Raw genomic sequence first — 26700 nt, 5'->3', positions numbered from 1 at the left:
CTGAGCAACAAATTCGCTCTGACACGATTTCTGTGAATCAGTGCAGTTATAGCTAAGTAGCTTTGAGAACAGTCATCACAAAGCTCACAACAAGTGGACTGGCATATATGCTTTACTCTTAACTGTCATTAGGATAGAAAATAACCCAGCCTGAGTTTTTTTAACCTGTTCGTGTTAGTGACCATGGCAAATAATTTTGGAGTTACTCTGGTTTTGTTCTCAATCTGGATTATAAAATTCACGGTTCCAGGCTCCTTTGATGTTAACGGTATGTATTGCTACAATTTTTTCCAGGAAGTTCTAATGCAATAGAAAAGTAGTTGAAAGAAGCAGCTGGATTTCCTGTTAGTTAACATGACTAACAATTAAAAAAGTTGGAAAAACTTTTTCCCAATTTCCAAAAAATATCTTTCATAATAGAACATAGATTTTCTTTATTTTTCCCAAATAGAAGGAAAAATAATTATCAAATCAGCATGCTGCCAAATAAGATATGTGGGTATATTCCTATTTCTGTTTGTGTGGGTGTGCCTCTCTTTATGTAAATAGTTAAAGGTAACCTATTTCTTGGGAAACAGTGCAATAAAGTATATGTTCTTGGCTAATGAATATGTTTCACTGAATTTTTATATCTGATTTAATTATTTCTTACTCAGCTTTAAGTGATGTTGTCTAAATGTGGTACGAGACTTGTTTAATTTTGAGTGATATTTTAGGGAGTAAGTTCAGGTCTGCCCAAACGTATTTTTTTTCAATGTCACAAGCAAAGCTTTTGAAAAGTTATGTGATAACAGAAAGTTACGAAACCAGCCATGTGTGCCTAAAATAAGATATGCTTAATGAAAAATGTCTGGTCTGATGCTGGAATATCTATTGGCATGATTCTCCACAAACTTCTGAAAGACACAGGGAATGGATCTCAAAGTGTTTCTTCCAGACAGTTATGCCTCTGTCTGGTTACTAGAAAAATAAACTTTGAAGGTCTCTACTTTTGCAATATGCTTTGAGCCAGATCCTATATTACCTATTAGATGTATAGGTGGAACTGGGCACTTAAGTGTGAACTAATCCATCCTGCTCAAGTCACTGAAAACAAATGAATGCCAAAAAGGTTGACAGGTCCTTCTTCCACTCACTACTTTTTTTCATCGTAGTTTTCAGGCTAAGAGGACAGCAGATTAGAAAATAGGCATGTTAACATTTATCAGGCACTTGATCAGGGTGAAATACAATGATATGTGGGTACCATAAGTCCACTTTGGTGCCTACTAGGTAGAAGAGGATTTCGCCCTCTGTATTTGAGGAATTAATAAAAGAACTATGTGCCTGGAATAGCTCTTAGATCAGAATTCGTTTCATTATAACAAATTATATACAATTAACTTAGAAATATTTTTAATTAAACAACAATGGCTTCTTCTAAAAGGCAATTGGGACTGGGGTTGAAAGTCCTTATGGAAATTCTCCTTTTGTTAAATATATTAAGCTTCAGTCATTCAGTTACAACTATCCAAGGCCAAATTTCCAAGTGTCAGGAAGTTCCATTCAATCAGCAGCTCAGCTTTATTTGAAAAGCAGTACTGTATTTCTCACATACTGTGTATTGAGGACTGGAAAATTAAGAATCATCATCAAAGGACTGGTCAATAAAAAGTTCCATCTAATGATTACACTTCAGAAGGTATGCCTGGCCAAGTCCTGAGATGTATTGAGCAAAACCACTGACTAGAATAAGGACAGAGGTGAGGATGGGATAGTTTGGTTTGAAATGTTAAGGCAGGAAGGAAAACAACAGTGTAAATTATATGAGACAAAGAAGGGTAGGAAGCAGAATATGAGAGATTCAGCATAAGGGAGCAGGGTCTGACCAAGAAGAGAAAGGGGATGTGACCAGGATGAGTTTGGGCTGCAGTTTGGCTACATGTAGGATATGCTAGATGCCAAGAAAGCACTAGAAGATAAATTTGAGCCCTCCACACAGTCTGACCACTCTCACTGAGTGTCTCTACATGGCATGCTTTACTACACTGTAGATTAGTCTACTGTGCAGTTAGCTACTACCTGTAAATACAAGTAGTAAAATAACTACACAGTAGATACTGAGCAGTAACATGTGTATAAATGCTGGCCAGGAGCAAATTTGCTCCCCGGCAGCCTAACCAGCAGGGGACCACAGGGGAAAGGAAGCTCTCTGTCCCTGGTCCTGGTGCTGTTCAGATTCCCAACTCCTTGCCAGGAGCTAGGAACTGAGCAGCGCCAGGAGTAGGGAGCATCCCCTGTTCCAGCTCCCCGCACACAACTGGCTGCTCTGCAGAGTGAGTTGGAGCTGGGAATCCAGCCCCAGCTTGTCCCCTGCAGCAGCCAGCTCCATGCTATGTGGAGTTGGCTGCTCTGGGGGACAGGCAAGGGGATTCCAACCCCCCCACCCCTCCCCGGAGCAGCCAGCTCCATGCCAAGCAGGACAGCAGCTGGTTGAGCCCCATGCCCCCCCTCCTAGCAAGAGGTTCGTGCACAGCTGCCCCATACCCTAGACAGCTCCCAGCTATGCCCAGCTGGGCAGGAAAACCCAGCCCAGCAGAGGGCTTGCTGGCAGCTGTGTTTCTAGATGAGCACAGGGCCAGAAGAGTTCATGAAACCACTCTGCACTCCTGCTATATGCAGTGTCAGTGGCTGGCACCACGCCCTAATGACTGCAACCCTTCTTGATTCCTCTGCAAAGCACTCTTGACAGCAAAGCTTGAGAGAAAAGATGTGGACACAGCCACACCATTTGCCACCAGAACTGTACTGACAGGCTTGTTTATTTCAAGTTCTTATACAAAATAAATACTGACCGAATAGAATATCTGAGGAAAAAGTAACTGCTGTGGCCATTACATAAGCCACAATCTATGCGGCCGTTCAGCCATAGAAATTACCTCTACTTTATGCTAGGATCTATTTACATTTGAAATTATGTATTGAAGCTCTGCTAATAGTACCTACTGATTCTGTTCCTGTTCGTACAATGTCCTTGTTTTTGTATAAAGTGTATTTTTCCTGTAACATACTTTCTTGGTACATGTAAAATTAGTTTCTGTTTTATCTGCTGTTGGTGGAATGTTACGTAATGTTGAAGGCCCAGATCCCTTCCCAACCTCCAGGCCCAGAAGTCTGCTCAGTTCCCTAGAGGTGGCATAGAACTCCCAAATGGTACAGGGCTGATGTAACCAATTCGGCTCATCTATTCCCAGTTCTGATGTAGAGGCCATAGCCAATATGCCACTGCGCTCTGGCAACTGACGACTGTCCAGCAGGGAATGTTGCAGCCTGAAGCAATGCAAAACAGCTGGCTGGTTGGTACCACCACTGCAGAGAACAGATGCATCTCAACCAGGTCCAAGGAGGTGATCCTCCCTCTCTATGCAACACTGGTCAGGCCACAGTTGGAGTACTGCGTCCAGTTCTGGGCGCCGCACTTCAAGAGGGATGTGGAGAACATGGAGAGGGTCCAGAGGAGGGCCACTCACATGATCGGGGGTAGCAGGGCAGGCCCTACGAGGAGAAGCTAAGGGACCTGAACCTGTTCAGCCTCCACAAGAGAAGGCTGAAGGGGGATCTAGTGGCTGTTTACAAACTAGTCAGAGGGACCAGCAGGCACTGGGGGAGTCCCTGTTCCCCTGATGACTCCCAGGAGTGACTAGGAATAACGGCCACAAGCTGGCAGAGGGTAGGTTTAGGTTAGATATCAGGAGGCGCTACTTCATGGTCAGGGCAGCTAGGATCTGGAACCAGCTTCCAAGAGAAGTGGTGCTGGCTCCTACCCTGGGGGTCATTAAGAAGAGGCTAGCTGAACACCTTGCTGGGGTCGTTTGATCCCAGTACTTTTTCCTGCCATGGCAGGGGGTCAGACTTGATGATCTGCTCAGGTCCTTTCTGACCCTACCAACTATAAACTATGAAGGTGGGGGAAAATCACTTTTGTTCATACCCTTCAGCTGTCCCAGGTACTCTTTCAGCACAGCTGGAGTCTTGGCTCAAAGTGGCCCAAGTTGGTAAGTTAGTTTGACCCATGTTTGAACCTTCCTATATTTTAAAAGTGACATGATAGATAAATATGAGAAGAGTGGAAATGGCATCTTTTATTATCATAAAAATCCTCAAGGTATATCTTTGCGTAGGTAAATTTAGCCTGTCTGCTACCATCTACACTGCTAATGGCAGCTCTTCCGACCAGTATTTCTTACCAAATAAAGATCCGGGTTATCTGTTTCCCATGGAAAAATACAGATTTTCTCCTTTTAAAGGACAAAATCATGGATTGCCCCCTTTAAAGGAGAAAAATATGGGAAACCACAGTTTTGCTCTTCAAGGCAGGCAGCCTTCCAGTCTGCAAGGAGCTGCTTGGGACTGGAGAGAGCAATGGGAGTGTGATTGGAGGTAGGGGGTGTTATGCATGTGTGCGCATGCACTCACAGGTGGCCAGCATACAGCCAGGCAGGGTGGTGGGAACAGCCCTGGAAGCTTCAGCAGGTACGTCTATGTGTGGGGGGGAGGGTTGGAGGGCCAGGGCTTGAGGACTGTCTGAGAGTCTGTGGGAAAGGGGCATATATGTGAGTGTGTGTGTGGCAGAGATGTGTGGAAGGGCTGTGGTAGGGCAGGTGCTTACAGGCACTGAGGAAAAGTGTCCAGGCACCAGGGCTGCAGCGGGGCAGGGGGGTCTGAGGCAGTGCTTGGTGCTGCTGGTAAGCCCAGCTCCACATTGCTGCCAGCAGGACCTGCCTGGAGATGCCTGCCCCTCCAGTGGGGGAAGGTGAGTAGCAGAGAGCTATGTAGCTGGGCTGGCACCTCCAAGGGCCAGTGCCTGTGCTCTCAGGGGCAGGGACAAGGTGACTGGGAGACACTGCCCAGGAGGGTGGCGGGGGCTGGCCCAGCTACCTGGTGCAGCATGGGAACCTCAGCCCAGGGCAGGAGATGCCACAGGCATCCCCTTCTCCTTCCTCCAGCCCACACCAAGGATGGACTCATTCTGCTGCCACTCACATGAGCCAGAGCTGCTGCAGCCACCATGCTCCACCTGAGTGGGACAGAGATCATCTGGAGCCCCTCATCCTCCTGGTGCCTGTAGTATGGCCCAGAAAGCTGAGCTTGGCTTCATGGTGCTGCTGTGGAGTGCAGCTCTGGTCCTCCCTGCTGCACTGCAGCATGCTACAGCCCCAGCCCAAGCTGGGGAGCTGTGGATTGAAAGTGAGGGGCACCAGCAGGGCCAGGGAGCTGCAGGTCAGGAGTAAGAGGCAGCAGCAGGAATGGCAGGGGGATGTGGGTTGGGAGTGAGGGGCAACAGCATGGGCAGGGGCAGGGCACTGGGATATCTGGGCTGCTCAGCACTACAAAGCAATTGGTGGGACAGCCACAGCTGGATCCACATCCTGGTGAGCAAAAGGGGCAGGGGTAAAAAATACAAATAAAAAAGCCAAAATCAAACAGCAAAATATATAGGTATTTAGAATTTATTTTATTATAATGATTGAGGCACTGGTAGGCTTCCAAATTGCTTTAAAATTGTAAATATAACAATAAAACATTGTGTTCAACTGATGCCTATATATAGTGGTGTTTCATTTTAATCACAGAAATACGTGGATTTGGGGGGTTTTAATCACAGAATTTTGGATTTTTTTAGCAGAGAAAACCAAGATCCCTGAAGATCAGCATGGTGAGAACATCAGTCCTGAGTTTGCAATTTTAAGAAATTACTAAACAGGGAGAAAATGGTCATCCGTCCCTCCTTTTGGGCTGTCATATAGTAGTGTCATAAATTACATCCTCTTTAGCAAGATGGCTATCCAGTCAAAGATTAAATGATGCCAACTATAATTAGATTTAAAATACACCCTTTTCCCCACTCTAAGATGTTAAATTGTTGGGTTGAGCAAAAAGACTGTTTCCTTTTAAAGGGCCAAAATAACTCTCTCACTTGTAACTGATACTTCTAATGCCCTTAACTCTGCACAGTATTACAAAGTGAACAGAAAATGCACTGTACCACAAACATGCACTCTTACTTCCAGTGAAAGAATAATTTTAAGGTAATAACCTTGAAGGTTTATGTTTAATTTACAGATCTCAAGACTGATGCCTGCAGGATCACAGGTGTAACCTTAATTAGTTATGTCTCAAAAATGAATTTCACAGAAGCAGAAACTGCGTGCGAACAGCTGGGCTTAACCCTAGCACACACAACAGATGTTGAGAAGGCTTTAAGACATGGATTTGAAACATGCAGGTACCAGACACCCACAAGCATTTCACTAATTTTTACCAGCTCCATATCCTTATACTCAGCACTAGGCTTCTGAACAGATCCCCTATTTAATAGATCAATGCTTTTCATTGTAGATATGGATGGGTGGCAGATAAGGTGCTTGTCATTCCTCGGATAAAAGCAAACCTAAAATGTGGTCAGAACAAAACTGGTGTAGTGCAATGGAAAACAGACCTTGGAAAGAAGCAGGATGGTTACTGCTTCAATTCTTCAGGTAAGCAAGTAAAACATCTAGATTCTTTACATTTAGAGTCTTTGCTCTTTTTCTTTCTGTTTTGTTTTGTTTTGTTTTGAAGGCTGCATAAAAATACCGTAGTTAGTTTTTTCCACCATCTTGCACTATATTCTTTCCCCATTAGGAAAAAGAGATCTGTCAATAAATGCAAATATCAGAGAAAGAAGGTTCATTTTATTCAGCCAAATTAATAACATGATGCTGTAAAGTCCTTGAATAAGACTTGCTCCTTCACATTCCATCAAGTAGATTCAGCAATTTAAAGACTGTAAAAATGCTCATTAATGATTTGAGTGACAATGTTTTAAATATGAACAAACCAATAATTGGCTGCTACATACTACACATGCTATTAAAGTGGAGCAATAAACTCCAGTGCAATCGTGCCAGAATTTATTGCTCTGGGGAGGCCACATTTACACATGCACCCACGACTGTAGCACATTGAACCGGGTCAGAACTGGCTCAACTTGCTGCGGAGGGGCTGCCTGGAACACAAAGGTGCTCCAGTGTTGAAGCTAAGTGGCAGGCAGCCCCTGCATTGAAGGCCCTTCATGCCCCAGCCAACCCCATTCCCATCTACACGTGCATTGTGGTGGAGTACTTTACTCTGCTGTAAAATAGTACTTGTATAGTACTATATACAAGTACTATCCTGGGGTAAAGTAAATTAGTTTAATCCAGCCTAATACCATCTCACATGTAGATGCTGACTTTGCTGTGGAGCTAATTAGCCAGCTCTGCAGTAAATATCTTGTGTAGATGTGCCCATTGAGTAGTAGGATTTATGAAATAGTCTAACAGAAAAAATGCCCAATAAATCATTAACTGTAAACATGTCAATTAAATGAGTTCTGATGAACATCCATAAAGACAGACAAACTCCACAACCACCATTGTCACTTACTTCCAAACTTGGTATTTACCTAGTTTTATATATAGTTTCATACCAGAACATACCAGAATACCAGAATTTCTGGGACATTCCTAACTTTTCATTTTGGCTTTGACAATTAAATGTTTTTATTAAAATTTGCTTAAATTTATTTTTAAAAATTTTAAATTTTAATTGTTTTAAACTAGAAAATAAGATTTTTTCCCCAAATTTTGAGCCAATAATTTTATCATAATTTACCTTTTCCTATTAAAAAATTCAATTTCAACAGAGCAGTACTTCAACAGAGCAGGTCCATACACCCCCACCAGGTGTGCACACACACACTACCAACTCAGGCACATACACATCCAAAATTACCGGCCTAGGCACAAGCATACCTATCACCAGTTTAAGCAGCTACACACTATACACACCAAAAGTTAGACAAAAATTAGTTGTCAATACTGCAGACTCAGTACATACACAGATCATTAATTTGTATATCACACACGAGGACATATATTCACCAGTTCACACACAAACCATCCACCTAAACATACACACAGGTGAGTTCCTAACTTGGATGGTACGGTATGCATGTGTGTGTTTGGGGTACCTGGGGGAAGGTTAAGGTGAGAGAGAAAATATAAGGAGTGAAAGTTGCTGGAACCGGGATTACAAGCGGTAGACTAGAGAGAAACTGGCTGAGGAACTGAGGCTTGGGGTTACTTAAGGTCAAGTGGAGAGGGAGAAATGAGACCGAAGTTAGAGGGGAGAGGAGCAGAGATTGGAGCAGGGCCAGAACCGTAGTAAAGCAAAGCCCAACTCAGGGTTCCAAATAACAGTTTTATTAAATGAACACTGTACTGTACAGCTTGGTTCCTACACACACACACACAATGGTAGCAGGAGAAAGAGACTCAGTGGAAGGGTTGGAGTCCAGGTAGGGAAGAGAAACAGAGTTCACATCCTTGCCGAAAAGAGAGTGGGTGTGATAGCTACCTATCCAGACTGGAAGGGGGTCCTCGATGGCCAGTCGGGGTCTTTCTCCAGCAGGTGTTGTCCAGAGGGGGGTTGCCAGCAGGGCCTCTGAGTTGATAGGCAGCATGACGTGGAGCAAGTCAGGTCTGAAGTTGGCATCCCCAAGGAGTCAGTCTACATTACCCCTTTTTATGGGGCAGACTACCTATGATCTCCTATGAGGAGGGCATGTCCAGGCAAGGTTGGCCCTGATCCAGAGGGTTCCAGATGTTCATACTGAGCATGTGCAGCCTTGGCACAATGGTGGGCTGCCTCATCTTCTGTTTCTTGAATGCAGAGGGTGGTTCCAATGGCTGGGTCATTGGTCCAGGTATTGGTTTTGATGGTGGGGTGATTTAGTAGGGGATCCTGCTATCATTGTGTTTCACTCATCCATTCACTCCTTTGTTTCAGGCATTCAAAGAAAACCAATATACATGGGAGAGGTTACAGAATTGCAACATACTTACAGAACAGGGCATAGGGACAAGATGGAAACAAGATGGGAATGGGTACTTGACATCACTTTACAAGCCTAAACCATACAATATTAATATGAAACAATAAAAATCAATGAAAAATGATAGGAATACAATATAATACAATATAAAACAGTAAAAATCAATACAAACATAACAGAACACTATTTACAATATATAAAAATAGGCTCATTACAAAAATAGAATACAAGAACTTAGTTTAGTTTACCTAGTACTACTTGTAATGAATTATAAGGGATAGAGAGGGCAGAAAGAAAGTCAGAAATGGTTGGGGAAGGGAAGGGAATGTATTTTTAAATTTTAAAAAAGAAAAACTGGGGGTTTTGCTGCAAGTTCTTAGTCCACATTGACTTCATCATCTTCTTCTTCCCCATCATCCTCACTGCTTTCCCCTTCTTCAACACTGTTTTCATTTTCTTTCTCATCATGGTTGTCATCATTGTCTTCTGTGGGGGTCCTGCCCCTGAACAGTCTAGGCCACACTCATCTTTTCCATACGATGTCCTGGTAAGAAAGTTTTCCTAAACTCCCCTTACTGTAACTTAAGAGCATTGCTCCTTGTTTTATGTGCCACCACTAAGAACAGTCTAGCTCCATCCTCTTTGGAACCATCCTTTAGGTAGTTAAAGGCTGCTACTAAATCCCCCTCAGTCTTCTCTTCTCCAGACTAAATAAACCCAGTTCCCCCAGCCTCTCTTCAGAAGTCATGTGCCCCAGCCCTCTAAACCATTTTCACTGCCCTCCACTGGACTCTCTTCCAATTTATACAAATCCTTTCTGTAGTGGGGGGGCCCAAAACTGGACACGGTACTCCAGATGTGGCCTCACCAGTGCTGAACAGAGGGGAATAATCACTTCCTTTGATCTGCAAGCAACACTCCTACTAATGCAGTATGTCATTAGGCTTCTTCGCAACAATGGAACACTGTTGGCTCATATCCAACTTATTGTCCACTGTAACTTGTAGGTCCTTCTCTGCAGAGCTGCTGCCCAGCCAGTCAGCCCCCAGCCTGTACTGGTGCATGGGATTGTTCTGTCTTAAGTGAAGGACTTTGCACTTATTCTTATTGAACCTCATGAGATTTCTTTTGGCCCAATCGTCCAATTTGTCTAGGTCACCTTCCAGCAGATTTATTATTCCCCCCAGTTTGGTGTCATCTGCAAACTCACTGAGGAGGCACTCCATCTTATCTTCCAAATGGTTGATGAAGACGCTGAACAAAACTGGCTCCAGGCCCAACCCCTAGTGCACTCCATTTGATACTACCTGCCAACTAGACATTGAGCCATTGATTACTAACCTCTGAGCTGACAATCCAGCCAATTTTCTATCCATCTTACTATTCATTCATCCAACCCATAGTGCTGTAACTTGGTTACAAGAATGTTGTGAGAGACCATACCAAAAGTCTTGCTAAAGTCAAGGTATATCATGTCCACTGATCTCCCCACATCCACAGAGCCAGATCTCATCATAAAAGGCAACCAGGTTGGTCAGGCATGACTGTTCCTAATCACCTTCTTCTCCTCTAAGTGCTTAGAAATGGATTCCTTGAAGATCTGCTCCATGATTTTTCCAGCAAGTGAGGTGAGGCTGCCCAGTCTGTAATTCCCCAGATCCTCCTTCTTCCCTTCCTTAAGAGGGCACTAGATTTGCCCTTTTCCAATTGTCTGGGACCTTCCTGATCACTGTGAGTTTTCAAAAATGATGGCCAGCAGCTCTGCAATCATATTGGCCAACTCCCTCAGCACCCTCAGGTGCATCACATTCGGCCCCATGGACTTGTATTCATCCAGCTTTTCTAAACAGTCCCTAACCTGTTCTTTTGCCACTATTGGCTGCTTACCTCTTCCTTAAACTGTGCTGTCAGGTGCAGTAATCTGGGATTTGAACTTGCCTGTGAAGACTGAGGTGACAAAGGAATTGATACTTCAGCCTTTTCCACATCACCTGTCACTAGGTTGCCTCCCTCATTCAGTAAGGGACCCACATTTTCCCTAAACTTCCTCTTGTTGCTGACATACTTGTAGAAATCCTCCTTGTTATTCTTCAAAACCCTTGCTAGCTGCAACTCCAGTTGCACTTTGGCCTTCCTGGTTTCATTCCTGCATGCCCAAGCAATACTCTTGTACTCCTCCTTAGTCATTTGTCCAAGTTCCCAGTTCTTGAAAGCTTCCTTTTTGTGTTTTAGCTCACTGAAGAGTTCTCTGCTAAGCCAAGTTGGTCTTCTGCCATACTTGCTATTCTTCCTGTACATTGGGATGGTTCATTCCTGCACCCTCAGTAAGGTTTCTTTAAAATACAATCCGCTCTCCTAGACTAGATAAGGAGGCTAGATAATCACCTAGCCGGGGTCATTTGACCCCAGCATTCTTTCCTGCCCATGGCAGGGAGTCAGGCTTGATGATCTGCTCAGGTCCCTTCTGACCCTACCAACTATGAAACTATGAGACTCCTTCCACCCCCACATGGTCTTCCAGGGGATCCCGCCCATCAGTTCCCTAACTGGGCCATCATGGCTTGAAATGCTGTTAACTCTAGGAAGGCCCAGCCCAATTAATTATATGGTAAATCATGAACCTTTTGGCTTTGGACTAATATCATGCACACTGGATGTGTCTACACCAGTGTTACTGTGTGGTCCTGTCACCGTATGGTTATTTTTAGCTGCTAATGCACAGTAGCAACAAGCTACTAAGCTGTAGCTCATTGCTACTGTACAGTAGAGTCACTGTCATGGTTTATGCCCAGTGATGCTACATCACTGTAGCAACAAGCTACGGCACATTAGCTCATTGTTACGGGGATGTAGCATCTCGTGTAGACGTGCCCAGTTTGTACTATATATAAGTAGGTACCAGCATGCTGTTTAAAAGTATGTTTATGGGGCACCAGTGTTAAAACTTGTAGCAGTTTCAAAAAGATAAAGTGCATCAATTCTGGATGAACTAAGTCTATAGGTACCCATGGTAGTTTGCTACAAGCACGTTTATTTCAAAGTCAGTGTATTTGTATTTGTTCCTTACTTCCATGTGCTCAGAGACAGCAGGGTCTGACAGAAGCAGGAAGGTAGAGGGGAGGCTACAGGAGAAAAAGGTAGGGGGGCAAGAGACCCTCTACCCCCCCACCCGCAGATTTATTTGCCCTACTGTAGCAGTGGGAGGGAGACAAATTAAGGCAAACCTCCAACAATTAGGTTGTAACAAATTTATACATTTGCCATAGATAGAATCTAATTATTGGGGGTGTCATCTTATATTCATGTAAATATGGTAAATCTAATACAAAAAAATGAATCTCTCTTAACATGTTTCAGCCTCTGAGTTGCCCGTAGATTTTTGAGTAATGCTTCTAAAATTTAGTATGCAGAATTTGCTATTTCTAGTGTGTACACATGGTCATATAAATCAAAGTATTATACAGATAGGCAGGATTTTAAGAAGTGATGATAACATTGATTTTCATGGGACCAGAGTCAAATATATATTCTATTTTCATTTAGAGCCTTACCAGTTATGTTCATTTTTAGTTATTTTTAAATTATTCTTAAATTATTTTAAATTTCTAATGCTTTATGTGGGCATAGTAGTTCCTGTCCAGGAACAGAAATAAATATTATTGGTAAAAGGCACTTTTATCCCAATATAACTTCATCCATGCTAGTGGTGCAGTAGTACAGGCAACCCCGCACTTAGTGCTCTTAATTAGTTCCAGAAAAACCACAAGTTAAGCGGAACCACGTTAAGCAAAACCCATTTCCCCATTAGGAATGAATGTAAATAGACATAATTGGTTCTCGCCACTTCTCGCCACGTCCGCCTCTCCCCACGCCCCTGCCTGCCCACCCACTGGCCACTGTAGCCCCACATGTCAGTTCAGGCCCTGCGCTTCTGAGGCACCCCACCTCAGACCCCCACTGGCCCTGACCCCAGGCACCAGTATGGGCCCCACACTCATGCCCACCCATCCACTTGCTGCTTCTTGCCGCTGCCACTTCTCCCCAGCCCCTCATCAACCGGCCACTCTGGCACCACATCCCAGACTGGGCCCTGCACTTCTGCCACCTCACCCTGGGCCCCTGCTGGCCCTGGCCCTATAGCACCAGCATGGGCCTCATGCTTGTGGCCACCCACTGCCACTCACTGCTGCTGCTGCTTTTTCCCATCCCCCCACTGAACACTATAATGAAACTAGCCAAGCGCTCAGTGGAATCAGGTATTAATTTTAAATAAGCACTATAGTGAAATAGCACTCAAAGAAACCGTATTAAGTGGGGGTTGCCTGTATAATTATTTTGGTGTTTAAAAAGTAATCACATCCCTAAATAAAGTCATAATACCAATACAAAATTTGTACACAGATCAGGCCTCATAGTGGTACCACAGCACTAATATGTTTTAAAGTATTTCTTGCTAAAGGAACAGTTGCTTGAGATGATTTGAAGGTTGTCTCAGATGTAAGGGACAGTGGAAAAGTATGACCTTAGAAGAATGAAGGAGACAAAAGGAGCACTTAGGAGCAAATGGGTAAGGCAAGTTTTGAAACGTATCAAATATCAAGACCTGAGATGCTGTAAAATATGGAAAGAGCAGCAAAAAAGGTAGAAGCATCTTGAAAGGCTTGGAATGGAGAGATGAAAAAATGGAGAATAAACAAGTGTCCCAGGTGAAGTAGTAAGTGATTAGGCAAAGAGTATTATTTAGATCAGTGTGATCAACATTTTTGCCTGGTGGGCTATATGGGCAGTGCCCAGTCCACCCATGGGCTGGATCCAGCCAGTGGTCCTGATCCAGCACCCAGAAGGGGGCACAGCCAGGCCCTATTTGGCCATAGGGAGTGGGGCAGCCAAGCCCCGACCCAGCTGAGGAGTGGAAGGAGAATTGGTCTGGCCCCCTGGAAGGGGCCATGGCTCAGCCCCAGTATGGCTGCATGGGGGAGGGGGTTTGGCCCAGCCCCATGGGGAGAATGCAGCATGGCCCAGCCCAGCCCCAAACCAGCTATGTGAGGGAACAGGTTGTAGCCTGGCTCCAACCCAGCCATGTGGGCAAACAGGCATGACCTGGTTCTGACCCTGCCATGAAGCTTAGGAATTTGGCAGCAGGGAAGGGGTGCATTGTATTAATTGGCACTGCTCCCTTGTCACCAAATTTCCTGACCTGTGAGGAGCCCCGCAGGCTAGACATCATGACTTCACAGGCTGGATTTGGCCCATGGGACAGGGGTTAAGCACCCTTGATCTAATCATATAACGAATATTTAGTATGTATGAACTCTGGAACTATCTGAGAATGAGAGGCATCTGGAGGTAGCTGGAACATACATGAGTGTTAAAAAAGACAGAGTAGAGATAAAGATGACCTGAGGATTGTGAAGTGTTCTAATAAAAAGAAGGGTAGTGTTGTCAATGGTTCAAAAAGAGAGTAAAATGTGAGAAAAAATATTTTTTCTGACAAGTTAAGTATGAGGTCATGATGATAGTGCATCCCAAAGGAGCCGTCAACTAAACACAAGTGGTGGGACTGGACTGAAGGACAGCATTCAGTAGAGATAAATGTGAGTGTTATTAGCAAAGCACGGCAACTGAAGTTATGGGAGAATATGAATATCAGAGTTACCGCCTATAATGGGGAGCCAAAGGGCTCCTGTTACTTTAAAGAGAATGCAGTAGACTAAGCTGGCTGCATGGGGCTGCAGCATCAGGAGCACAGGCTGGTCCTTAATTAAAAGGGAACACCTCTGTGTATGGCTGGAGAGCCACGTGATGGAAATGGGCTGAGGCTTCAAGGCCTATAACCCCGGGCCTGAATCAGAACAAACAGCAAAACTCTGCCTGTTGGAGGGAGGGGAGCTTCCAAGGGAACCTGATGGCAGGAAGCAGGTCTGTGGACACCCAAGCTACCCACAAGAGTGAGAGAGGGGAAGTGTAGCTTGTGGTAGGGTATTGACCTAGATTGGGAAAGAACTCTGTGAAAGCTGTTTGCTTATACAGGTTTCCCTCACTTTATGCGGGTTTTGTATTTGTGAATTCATTCATATGCGATGACGCTTTTCATACCAAAAATTGGTTATATTTGAGGTAAATTCACTCTTATGCGATCAGTGTGGTGGAAGCCCATGGTCAGCTGCTTGTGCGGTGCATGGTGGGAGTGATATGCACCAAAATATAGTCTCCTGTGTGGCTCTGTGCTCGTGTCTCATTGTCTGTGACATGTGCTTCTGTAGTTGCCATCTCCATTATGATAGCACCCTCTGCTTGTGTGTACTGTCTGCTGTTCGTAAGTACCACAGTTTCTTGTAAAAGTGGTAGAAATCGGTCTGGGGATCAGTACAGTCAAAATCTTGGAACATATCCCAATTTGTTACATTGCAAAGTGGGTTCCCTTTATGAGATTTTGAGTTATGTGCCGTTTTCCAGGAACACAAGTACAGCATAAAGGAAGGGAAACCTGTATTTCTGTTATGCTAATGTTCATGTTTGTTTTAGAACAGAGTACTGGACAGAAAGGTTGGAGAGGAAGGCAGGAGGCCACACAGGGGTCTCTGGGAGGCACTCCAGATTTTTAGCCCTACCAGGGACAGGTTTCAGCCAAGAGGACCAGAGCCTAAGCCCCAACAGGGAGATAGGGGCAGTCTCCAGCCAAGAGAGCCAAGGGCCAAAACAGAGCAGGAAGAGTGAGGGCCCAAGGAGAGCCAGACAGGATAGGGGGCAAGAGCCTGACCAGAGTGAGATGGGCCAAAAGCCAGACCAGACTGAAACTCAGAAGTTGGACCAGAAGAAGTGGGCCTAGTCTCGCAGTCAAAAGCAAGAGTAACCAGCGGGCTAAAACCAGGAGATCTGAAGCCCGTATAAGCTGGTGCATGGATCTAAAGTAAGATTTGCAAGGTGAGACATGGGAATGGCTGTAGGGGTGGAAGGAGACCATAAATAGTTGAAGAACAGGACAGGGGGGTCAGCCTGTTATGTGAGGGATCCAAGCCCTGACAACAGTCCCAGCTCCATTCCACAGTCAATTCCTAACTGTTTCAGATCTTTTTTTGATTTGTCCCTTCCCAGCCTAGTTAAAAATATTGTAACTTTAAATCAGGGCCACATTGTACCATCTTTGCAGCATAAAAGCTGTTCTTTTTGGACTTGTTTCTTAATGGATCCATTATAGGTACCAAAAGGTTATTTATCTAGAGACATTAGGGTTAACCTACACCACATCAGCAGCAAGTTGGGGGAAACTGGACCAAGAATACCTTGCCTACCCATGTCAGTTGATGCACTCCAGAACCATAATTTTGTCCATGAGGTTACTTTGGACTCATATACAGTGCCCAAGTCTCAAACCACTTGGTTTTCAGCAAGACTGAGAGCAAATGCAATGGACAAACCCAGAGCAGCCTCATAAGTCAACTTCCAGTTCTGGAGGGCATCAAGACTGATAGGAGCAGAACACTCTCAGTCCTGTCTTCCATGAGATCCACTACTGACAAAGCAGTTCCTGGTTTTGCTTTCCTATAAGTATCCTAATAGCCCTGCTGTTGAAATGAATATTAAATATTCTAATAACTCAATGCAACTAAATATAGATTTAGTAACTATCCTAATTTATACTCTACAACATGTCCCTCCCAAGGAGTAGCTAATGAAAGGGGCAGAGGCCCAGTATGTAACTCTGAAGGATTTAGATGAAGAAGAAGAGGTGAAATGCTGGAGGTGGCCAGGGAAAAGCTAGGGAAGCAGCAAACCCTGGAAGCTTGTGAAGAACAGTAAGTTATGGAGACCTAAGGAGAGACTTATACAAAGGAAAGAGACTCCTCATGGCAGAGGTGGCAGAAAATCTGAGGATAAAGCCATTAGAGATAAAACTGTTAGGCTCAGATTGAAGGAATTATCTTAACTGACTAGTTTTGGTGTAGTAGAGTAGTGAGAGAAGAAAAAAACAGATTGTAGATACCTACTAGATATAATGAGAGAAACAGCAAGGCCAGCAATAGCCACTTAGTAAACAAAATTAAAAAAAAGACAATGGAGGTTAATTTGAACCTTCTCTACAATTCAGAACTATTACATGAAGATTACAAACTTGTACAGGAAATACATCCAGTCTATCTTATTTACTCAAATAGGCTTTTTCTAATGCAGCTGATTGTCTTTAGGCTTGAACTATTCTTTTACAATGCTACTTTTTTGTGTGTGAAATAGCTTGCATTGTAGTTCACCTGTTAGAAAAGTTGGATAAAGAAAAGATTCTCTATTTTTGTAAATACAGAAAAGTATGCCAATTTTACGCTGTTTTCACATTCATCAGGGCAAATTAGGGCATTAAAAAGCTATAAAGTAATTTATAGAACATAAGTTTGATGTAACAAAGGGAATAAAGAATCAGCATGCATCATGATGGATAAATTTCCACCTGCTTTAGCACTGACTTGAAAAGTATTAAGCGAGAGGTCACTTTGTGGTAATTTGTCCTTGTGGCAGTATTGTGTGAAGTCATTTAAATACTTCAGTGAAAAAGATAAAACAATTCCCTGTCATCTGGCTACTCACTTTATGAATGAAACTGCGTCATCAGACTTTCCACCAAGGACTCATATTCAGAACAGTACATAAGTCATTTCCCCCCATTATTTTTTGTAATGTATTTAGCTGGTTACTGTCATGATAACTTTAAAACAGTGGTTCTCAACATTTTTTGGACTCAAGCCAACCCTCATTGGATTTGAGGCATATCCTCCACAACTTTTGTGAACTGAGTGGCACCCAATCTCAAAAACTAATTTATATATTACAGTGCTTATCTCCTTACACAGGGGCTAAGCAGTAGGAGTGGGGAACTGTGCAGACAGGGACAAGCCTGGGCCTGGCTTATCTACTTATCTCCTCACACCTTACATACCCTTCAAAGGATCTGGCAGGACCCCAAGGTGCCCTGGAACCCTGGTTGAGAATCACTGCTTTATAGTTTTCAGAATGTGTAAGATGCCACCAAAAATATGGGTTACCAATTATTTGTTAGGACCATGTGTTCAATCCATTCTTAACCAGAATTCCAGTTTTTTACATACTATATTACTGATGTACCTTTGGACTCACAGTTACTTACAGACAGCACTCATACCTTCTGACTGTCTAATTCCTAGCTATGCTTACAGATAAAGCACTTATAAAAACTGATATAACCACGATGGGAGTTTTATGGCTACTTCTGCTTTGAGCTAATGGATGTACTGTTTAGTCCTCAAGGAGTAAGTACTTATGGTATATAAATATATGTATACACACATGTTACACACATATTAAAAAGAATATTAATGTTGTAAAGTCAAAAGGTACTACCTGCCAAAATTAAAGTTATCTATGTAACATTAATCACCTATTTTTTCCATCTGGTACCTGTCTCTTTCAGTGTTCAGTACAAATTTAATGAGCAAGTGATTCAGTATTAATTATTTCATCAGCTTTCAATGGGTAACCACAGCCCTGATTTACTGTTCACCATTCAAACCATGCTCCAATGACATAATTATTATTAGTTAAAATTGGCAAAGTTATAAGAAACTGAAAACTGAGTTTTAAAGTAGGAAGTGTCCACAACATTAATGACTGCTGGTGCTATAAGTCTTACCTACAATGAAGTAAAATTTGTAAATTAACCTCTAGATAGCAGGTAACTTCCTGATAACTTTTGCAGTCTATCTTGTTTTGTTCCCCTAGCGTGTACAGAAACATTTTAGGCTCTCTGTAGCATGGACTTTGTTTTTTGTTGCCGTTATAGAATGAATGTTACACTGATTCAGTAAGGTGCTTAAGCATGTGCCTTATTTTAAATACCTGGATGGTTTGAAACTACTCAGATGTTACATGTAAACTGAATCTAGCACCATATTTGTAAATAAACAAATTACAATACATGGAAATCTTCAGAAAAACATCTGAAAATGCTCAGTACAGGTTTAAATGTTTTACATCTCATACATAAAACATTTTGCAATACTGCCCAGCAAAATGTTTAACTCTTTCTTTTCTTTTTGTAGATACTTGGATTGATTCATGCAAACCAGAAACAAGTATAAGCACCATACCTGTAACAGCTACAGAAATAAACTCATCTTCAACAGCCTCAACTGATGACATTTCAGAAATGCCTAATACTACTACTGAATTGCCAACAAAGACAAAACCTCCAAAGTCCATTCGCAGAATGTGTATTACAGAAACTATATTACAAACAGAGCAGACTAGTGTGGAAACTCAAACGGACATGACACCGCCTGATGGAAAGCGAGGGGCCTTTAGGAACGATCGAGTTATATTTGGCGGTAAAGGCTATATGTGTTGTTTACTTTCCTAGTAAATTGGCTATATGGACCTGAGTGATAAAACTGTTTCTGAAAAAGCATGTCCAACCTCAACAGAATCAAAAGTGGGCTACACACTAGGGCTGCGTGAAGCTTTGGATGCTGATTCAGTTTGGAGGAGATTTGGCTCAACTTGGTGACCGAATCACCGAATCCAATTCAAATCAGGAGTCCAATAAAAAGGTCCGAATCGATTCAGAAAAGATTCAGAGAGCTTCAGAGATTTGGGCAGTCCCCACTCACTACTGTAGGGATCTGGATCCAGACTCCATGCCAGTAAGTAGGGGGTGGGGACGGTGCTGGAGGAGGCGAGAGGGGACCATGGGGGGACACCCACCAGGCCCCATCCCCTACCTGCTCCCCCAGCCCCTCTGAGCACCCCACAACACACTCTCCCAACCCTCCCCCTTCCCCTATGCATGCCCCACCTGGTCCCAGCTCCTGGTTCTTTTAAAAAATTTTTAAAAGCCCCACACTCATCAGCTGCTGCAGTAGCCACCAGGGCTTCTGGGGGCTCATGGCAGAGACTCCATGCAGCACAGGACACTGGGATGAAGTGGGGATCGCCCTGTCCCGCCCCACCTGGCAGCAGCTGGTGAGTGCAGGGGTTGTTTTTTGTTTTTTTTCAAGAGCCAATGCTGGGGCCGAGCGGGGCAGCCATGCAGGGGCTGGGAGAATGGGCGGGGAATGGGACCTGTTTAATTCGGCAACTCGGCAGATTTGGCGGCAGCCAAATCTCTGAATCAGATTTGGCTGAATCGATTTGGAACAGTGATTCAAATCACCACATCGAATCACTGTCCCCTGAATCAGCCAAATCCGAAGCAAATACTAGCCACTTCACGCAGGCCCATTACACACTGTTGTCTATGAGCAGAATAAGAATATAAGGATTGTAAAGCTAAAAAAAAAGCCTTCAAAAGAAGTCTTTCTTTTGAACACAAATCTGTAAAGGTGTGCATTCATATGTGGAGAATGTACAGGTGAAACATCACTTAGCACTTTAATAGGAGTTTGCAGAACTGCTAGAGCTTTACATATAAATTCCCCAAAGACTCTGTTTATGCTGGACATACCTTCTTCTGGACTTAGTATGACTTTTCCTCAGGAAAACAGTAGGAATTATGGCAACATATACCACATGATCCAAGCAACTAAAGAACTTGTTTCTAAAACCTAAACTAACAGAGAAGTAACAGAAAACTCCCTAATGTTAAACAATGAGAGTAAAATGTGTAATTTTCTTACATGTCAATAATCCCTAAATTATCTCTCTTTGCTGTTCTTCTTAGAAAATATAATGTGGATTCATTTTTGCCTGTAAAGACTGTATAGGTATAAAAGCCCAAATCTAGTTCTATTTTTGGATGGTTAACTGGCATTCTATCTAGGTCAGAGGTTGGCAACCTACTACAGTTCATGGAGTCTTTGTATCCTGCCAGCTGTGTTCAGCTGGGGGGGGAGGTTCCCAAGCAGCTGGGGCTTCTGCGAAGGGGAGAGGCTTTGCCCAGGGGGCAGCACGCAGAAGCTTCTATGACTGGGTCCTAGTGCCAGCCTGGTTTAGACCTGAACTGGGTAACTCCATCCTGCTACTGGAAAACATTGCCAGCCCCCATCCTAACCTACTTCATAGATTTTATATCCTAGCTCCCTCACAAAGGTAGGTAACTCTGTGGTGTGGGAGTCACCGAAAATGGAGAAGCAAGATGACGGCCCTCCCACAATTTAGCCCAATAGACTAGTAATTAGGAGACCTCTTCCTGCCCTAATAGTGTTTCTGCATTTTGCATTTAATAGTTAATAAAATGGAGAAACAGAAGTTGGATAGGTTTAGTCCTACTGGGGACAGAGGTAGGGGCCAGAACCAAAGGACTTCTCCCTTCCAGGGCAGCCTTCGTCTCTGTACTCCCTCCCTCCTGGCTGTCAAGCAGGCCAGCTTCAACAGGAGATATGGAAGATGTTTAGGCCCTTCAAAGCACGGTGGAGAATGTTTTATCTCATAGCCAGGTGGTTACGGTGCTTGGCTGAGAAGTGGGAGATGTAGGTTTAAGCCCTTGCTGGCTGAAAGGGGCCTAGAACCACTGTTGAACACGTGCCCTAATCACTAGGTTGTTGGGTCCTTATCTCCCCCATTGCTAGTTGTGCTTTTTCTGTGACTAAGATTTTCGGGATTTATACAGTTACGTGCCTTCCCAGGTGGAATAAGATCACAGCAGAGCTTAAATGGCCACTCTGAGCATATTCAGAAGGACAAGGAGAGCCAAGGGTGAGCAGGATCTAAAGTCCACATTAGTGCCTAGAACTCCAGCCTTACTAGACTGGGGCCTATTATGGTCAATCTATAGATTTTTTTTTTAAATCCTTAGCCTTTCAGTTGTCTAAAGTGCTACAAACTCATGTTTTCACTAGTAGCATCCCTGAAATGTATACCCAGAGTTCATTATTTATTTGGAGAACACTTTGGGTCATATCTAGTTTTCTTTAACCCTAAATATTTTGAATGAATTTGTAACATATATAGGTTGGTGATTTCCTAATCTTCTATTAAATTGCCCTATCACAACAGGCAGTCACTTAGGCCATTGCTGAATTCAAACTGAAATATATCCATGGTTGGTGCATGGATAGTAACTGATTGCAACTTGTAAAAACATATTTGAGGAGAGGCTATTAACGGTCCATTGCCAAACTAGGTAGACATACCAAGTGGGGCCAGCAGAAATTTGTGCTGAATCCCAGTCTCTTCAATATGTTCATTAATGGCTGGAATGATGGAATAGATGACACCAAGCTGGAAGGAGTGTCAAACATTTTAGAGGCCTGGTTTATAATTCAAAGTGACCTTAAATTCAAGAAATGATCTGAAATCATTAAGGTTAAATTCAATATTGACAAGTGCAAAGAACTGCAATGAGGAAGAAGGACTGGGTATATAAATAGAAAATGGAGAATTACGGACTAGACAGCAATGCTATAGAAACCCATCAGGGAAGTTATAGTGGACCAATAATTCAATATGAGTCAAAAAAGCATAATGCCCTTGCCAAAAGGCAAATAACATTCTGAGATGTATGACAGAAGTGTCATGCAAGACAGAGGCAATTTTCTATAATCAGCACTGGAAAGCCTCAGCTATAATACTGTAGCTAGTTTTGGGTACCACACTTAAAGAAAAATATGTAAAAATTGGAGGGAGTATAAAGGAAAGCAACAAAAAGGAAAGGGTGAAAGAATTGGGCCTGTTTAGTCTAGGTAAGAGATCACTGAAGTGGTACATAGCAAAAGGTTGTTATTAAGGCAACAGTGATCTATTGTTCTCTATGCCTAAGAGTAGGATAAGGAGTAACTGGCTTAGTCTAGCAGTAAAGGAGATTTAGGTTAGAAATTAAGAAATAACATTTAAACTATACAAACAGGTAAGCACTAGAACAGGTAACCTATGGAGACTATAGTATCCCTCTCATGGGAGATTTTTAAGAACAGATTGTACAATGTCTAGCAGGCATGATCTAGGTCTATCTACTCAACATCAGAGCAAGAGATCAGACAAGGTGACTTCCTGAGGTGCCTTCAAGACCTGTTTCTGTTTATTTGTACTTATTTAACCAAGGGTGCCTGTAAAAGAATCTGGACTTACAAATGCAAATCTTCTGACGGGTACATTTAAGAACAAAGAATACTATAATCTCAACATAAACACATCTCATTATCAATTTCCTTTTATTTCTAGGTGTACCCACTGCACTCCTCGTCCTGGCACTCTTCTTTTTTCTAGCTTCGGTTGTTCTAGCAGTCTGTTATATCAAAAAGTAAGTAATTCTTTCACAAGGAATTTTTTAATGTTAACTGTTGCCCCTGCACACAAAATAATATACACTAAACTCTGTTTAAGCCACCTATGGATAATTCATGATAGGTCCAATTCCTGGCCAGTGCTCCCTCAAACTTCCGTTGCCAGAAATAATTCCAGGAAAGGAAGAAGTGCAGATGTTCATCCTGCAGCCAACCCCTCTCCCCTGCTCTTTACAGCTTCCCAACACTGGGTGATCCCAATCTGGGGAAACTATGGGCTACTCAAGTCCTCCCATTTCCAAGGGACTGAAGCAGTCCCCTGACCTCTTCTCACACCAGGGATTCCAGAGTGAAAAGCAGGCAGGGGGGTTTCTGCTGCACCACTTCTCCACTTCTCACTCCAGGGACCCCAGCATGAGAAGTGAGCATGAGAAGCAGCTGTTCCCCATACCTTCTCCAGACCAGGGTGACCTTCATCTCAGGAAGTCACAGGAGGGTTTCTGTGAGGCTCCAGTCTTCCTGGTCCGTAGGAGGAGTTAAACAATGGGAAAGTGTATAAAAGTTCAGTGTCCTAGGAGCAACTTCTATCTGGTTGGTTTTCACAGAACCACCATTTTTGGTCAGGGACAAACAGCATGAACATTTATACGCTTATAGTTTCTATCAGGAGAACAGGGATTCTCCCAGTAGAAACTGAACATCTGAACATGGCCTATAGTTTCTTGTACCTTTGTGCCACAAAATTCCATATAGAAGAGTTATTTCTGAATAATGCTTGTCAAAGGTTAAAAATGATATAATTTATAGGAATGATGCAAACAGATTTTCAAGGCAACAGATTGTGAATTCAGTTCTAAAAACTACCTATTTCTGAAATCAGAGACTGATTAGTTGTATAACTGTTCTATTAGTGCTGATTTATATTTAAAATACTTAAGAACTGCATCTAAAAAGTATCTCTCTTGAATGGTGATCCAAAATCCCCTCCATCTTCAGTGAAATTTTTGCTGCATTTGGCCTGCAGATTCAGGCAATAATTCTAGATACTGTATTTTCTCAAGAACAATACAACACGGAATAAAATACACATCTTTTTTTGGAAACACACAATGAATTTTAAAAGATCTTTCCTTACAGTACCATATTTACTCAAATCCACGACAAGGTTTTCCCCCACATTCAACTTGCATGCGGGGGGGAGAGACCCTTGTCTTAGATTTGGGTACAAGGCAGGAGGGCAGGCTCTGGCTCCTGCCCTGCCCTGCCCAAGCTCAAGGTCAGAATTGGAACCACAGCCACTATCCCTTCTACACCACTTGCCCCCCACAGCCTCTGTTTTCCTACCTCTTCTGTCCCCTCTCTCACCCCTCACTGCCTCTGATCCAAGCCTGGAGTCTCCCTCCTGTCCCCTGCTGCCTCTGGCCCCACCCCTGCTGCCTCTCCTCACCCTTCCACCACTTCTGTCCCCCTCAGCTGCTGCTCCAGATCTGACTCTGGTCCAGCCAGGGGCATGGAATACATGGTGGCTCCAGCCCCAACCCAGCCACACAGCAGCAACAGTGGCAATTGGCAGCTGGTCTAGCCCTGGCTCCTGCTCCAACCTAGTCCCAGGCTCAAGGTCAAGGCAAGGGCTGGAGCTGCAGCCACTAAAACTGCTCCTATATGGTTGGGCAGGGGCCCAAACCACTGTATGCTCTGTGGCCCGGCCAGAGCTGGAACCATGACTGAGGGTAAGTGGCACTGGGGGCAGACGCAGCAAGGTGGAGGGGAACAGCAAGTGGCCAGGGAGCAGGTGCTGGGGGGCCCAAGAACTGCAGGTGAGAGGCAAGTGCCAGGGTGGCCCAGGTACTAGGAGGGGGCAAGTGGCAGGGGGTGCAGGCATGGGAGGAGCAGGTAGCAGGAGGGCCAAGTGATGAGGAAGGAAAGGCAACAGAGAGCAATGAATAGAGAGACAAGGGATAAATCAGCCCACCTGACTCCCCTACTGCCTTCCCCCTTGCTACTACTTGCGTCACTGTAGTCAGAGAGATTTTATTTTCACTTTTGTCAGTATCCAGGAAAAACTGTTCTTACTGTATTTCTCACATATTATGTGCACTGAAATTTTCAGCACTTGTTTTTTAGGAAGAAGTATGTGTTGTATGCAAGAAAATATACCATTCTGTATTTCATTCATTCAGTGATTATTCAGAGCTTTTCTTTGCTATATGGCAATGTTTTTGTTTTAAATATTTATATTTAAAGGTACAAGAAAACCTTCCCATTTTCAAAGAAGACACAGAAAAAAGAAATGATTGAAACTAATGTAATCAAAGATGCTAAACCAAGTGACAGAGAACCTGAGAAGGAACCAAAGAATAATGGAAAAAAAGCAGAAGAGCCTCAAACCAAATCTGAAACCACTGTAAAATGTGTGGAAGCTGAAGTTTAAGACAGTGAATGCTTTAGCAAGTTTGACCGTTTTAAAATTTAAAAAAGGAGAAACTATTAAATCCTTTATAAGTGGAAGACCATCAATGCTGGGAAAGCTGAGTGCATATTTCTTGTACATACATTTGAATGGTCAGAATTTTATACCTAATTACCTTTGTTCTTTGCTAGAAAATGTTCTTTTGCAGGATCACAGAGCCTTACTGGCATGAACACAAAAAAATAAAACCACCATATTGCAACACAGCATTTGCCATCTTAACATGAAATAACTAGGTCTAAGAATGCTCTATTGAATGTGATACAGTGTATAATTGTTTCCCTAGAACTCAGAGGAACACATCTATAATAGACAATTCTTTTTATCCTTTTGGCTGTTGTCTGCTAATGTAGTAAGATCTAAAATTAAGATCTGATACTGCAGCCTTTATTCATGAGGTAATTCTTATTCCTATTAAGTAGTCTCATTGTTTTCAAAGGGACAAGCTCATATTAATAGGGATTAGTCAAACAAGTAAAGGTTGCAGGATTATCTCCTTACATTTTAAAGTTCCCATATAAGGGTGCTTTTAATCATCTTTGTAGTAAACCAATATATTTATACTGAGTATAACGTAATCCACAATGAAGTGTTTGTCCTGGACATATTCTCTATCAGTATTTTACAACTGTATTTATTTTTTTTTAAATTACATCATTCTTTTTTAAGCAAATGACAGGAAAAAAAGCCTTCAAAACTGTATCACAATCATTGTCATAAAGGTCTCTGATGTATATTTAAATTTGCTTTGACAAGAAAAGTATCCCAAGTGGGAGGGAAGTTTACAGCATTACATAAGAAAATAAAGTATGGTAAATATATATTTATTGGTTATGACTATTTCATTTTTATTCACTTGAAAACTACCTTGTAAGACCAAACATATAGTTGATATAACTTCAATATTAAACTTGTAAAGATTGATTTATATAACAGTAATATTAATAACAGTAATAATATCAATGTGTTACATATATATATTAACAAACACTGGATAACAATTATCTCCATTAGGCCTCTTTTGAGAGACTTCAAAATACCCTAACTTATAGAAGTCATTTTGAATAGAATCCCTATAACTATTACCCAAATAAGAGATCCATTCCCTGAAAGGAAACATTAGTCCTCTGGCTATTACCAGAATGAAAAAA

General features: G+C 42.8%; 1 protein-coding gene across 1 annotated transcript; it reads left to right on the top strand.

Moving 5' to 3' along the window:
* Positions 1-26372, top strand: LYVE1 (lymphatic vessel endothelial hyaluronan receptor 1). The gene is made up of 6 exons (XM_019551459.1): positions 1-268; positions 6103-6265; positions 6379-6518; positions 18964-19248; positions 23018-23096; positions 25324-26372. The coding sequence occupies exons 1-6, from the start codon at positions 184-186 to the stop codon at positions 25508-25510; spliced, it is 939 nt and encodes a 312-aa protein (XP_019407004.1). The 5' UTR covers positions 1-183; the 3' UTR covers positions 25511-26372.
* Positions 26373-26700: the final 328 nt, after the last annotated feature.

This window comes from Crocodylus porosus, unplaced genomic scaffold (assembly GCF_001723895.1).
Source record: "Crocodylus porosus isolate Cpor-Errol unplaced genomic scaffold, CroPor_comp1, whole genome shotgun sequence".
Taxonomy (NCBI): Eukaryota; Metazoa; Chordata; order Crocodylia; family Crocodylidae; genus Crocodylus; species Crocodylus porosus.
This window is presented reverse-complemented; position numbering and strand designations above follow the sequence as displayed.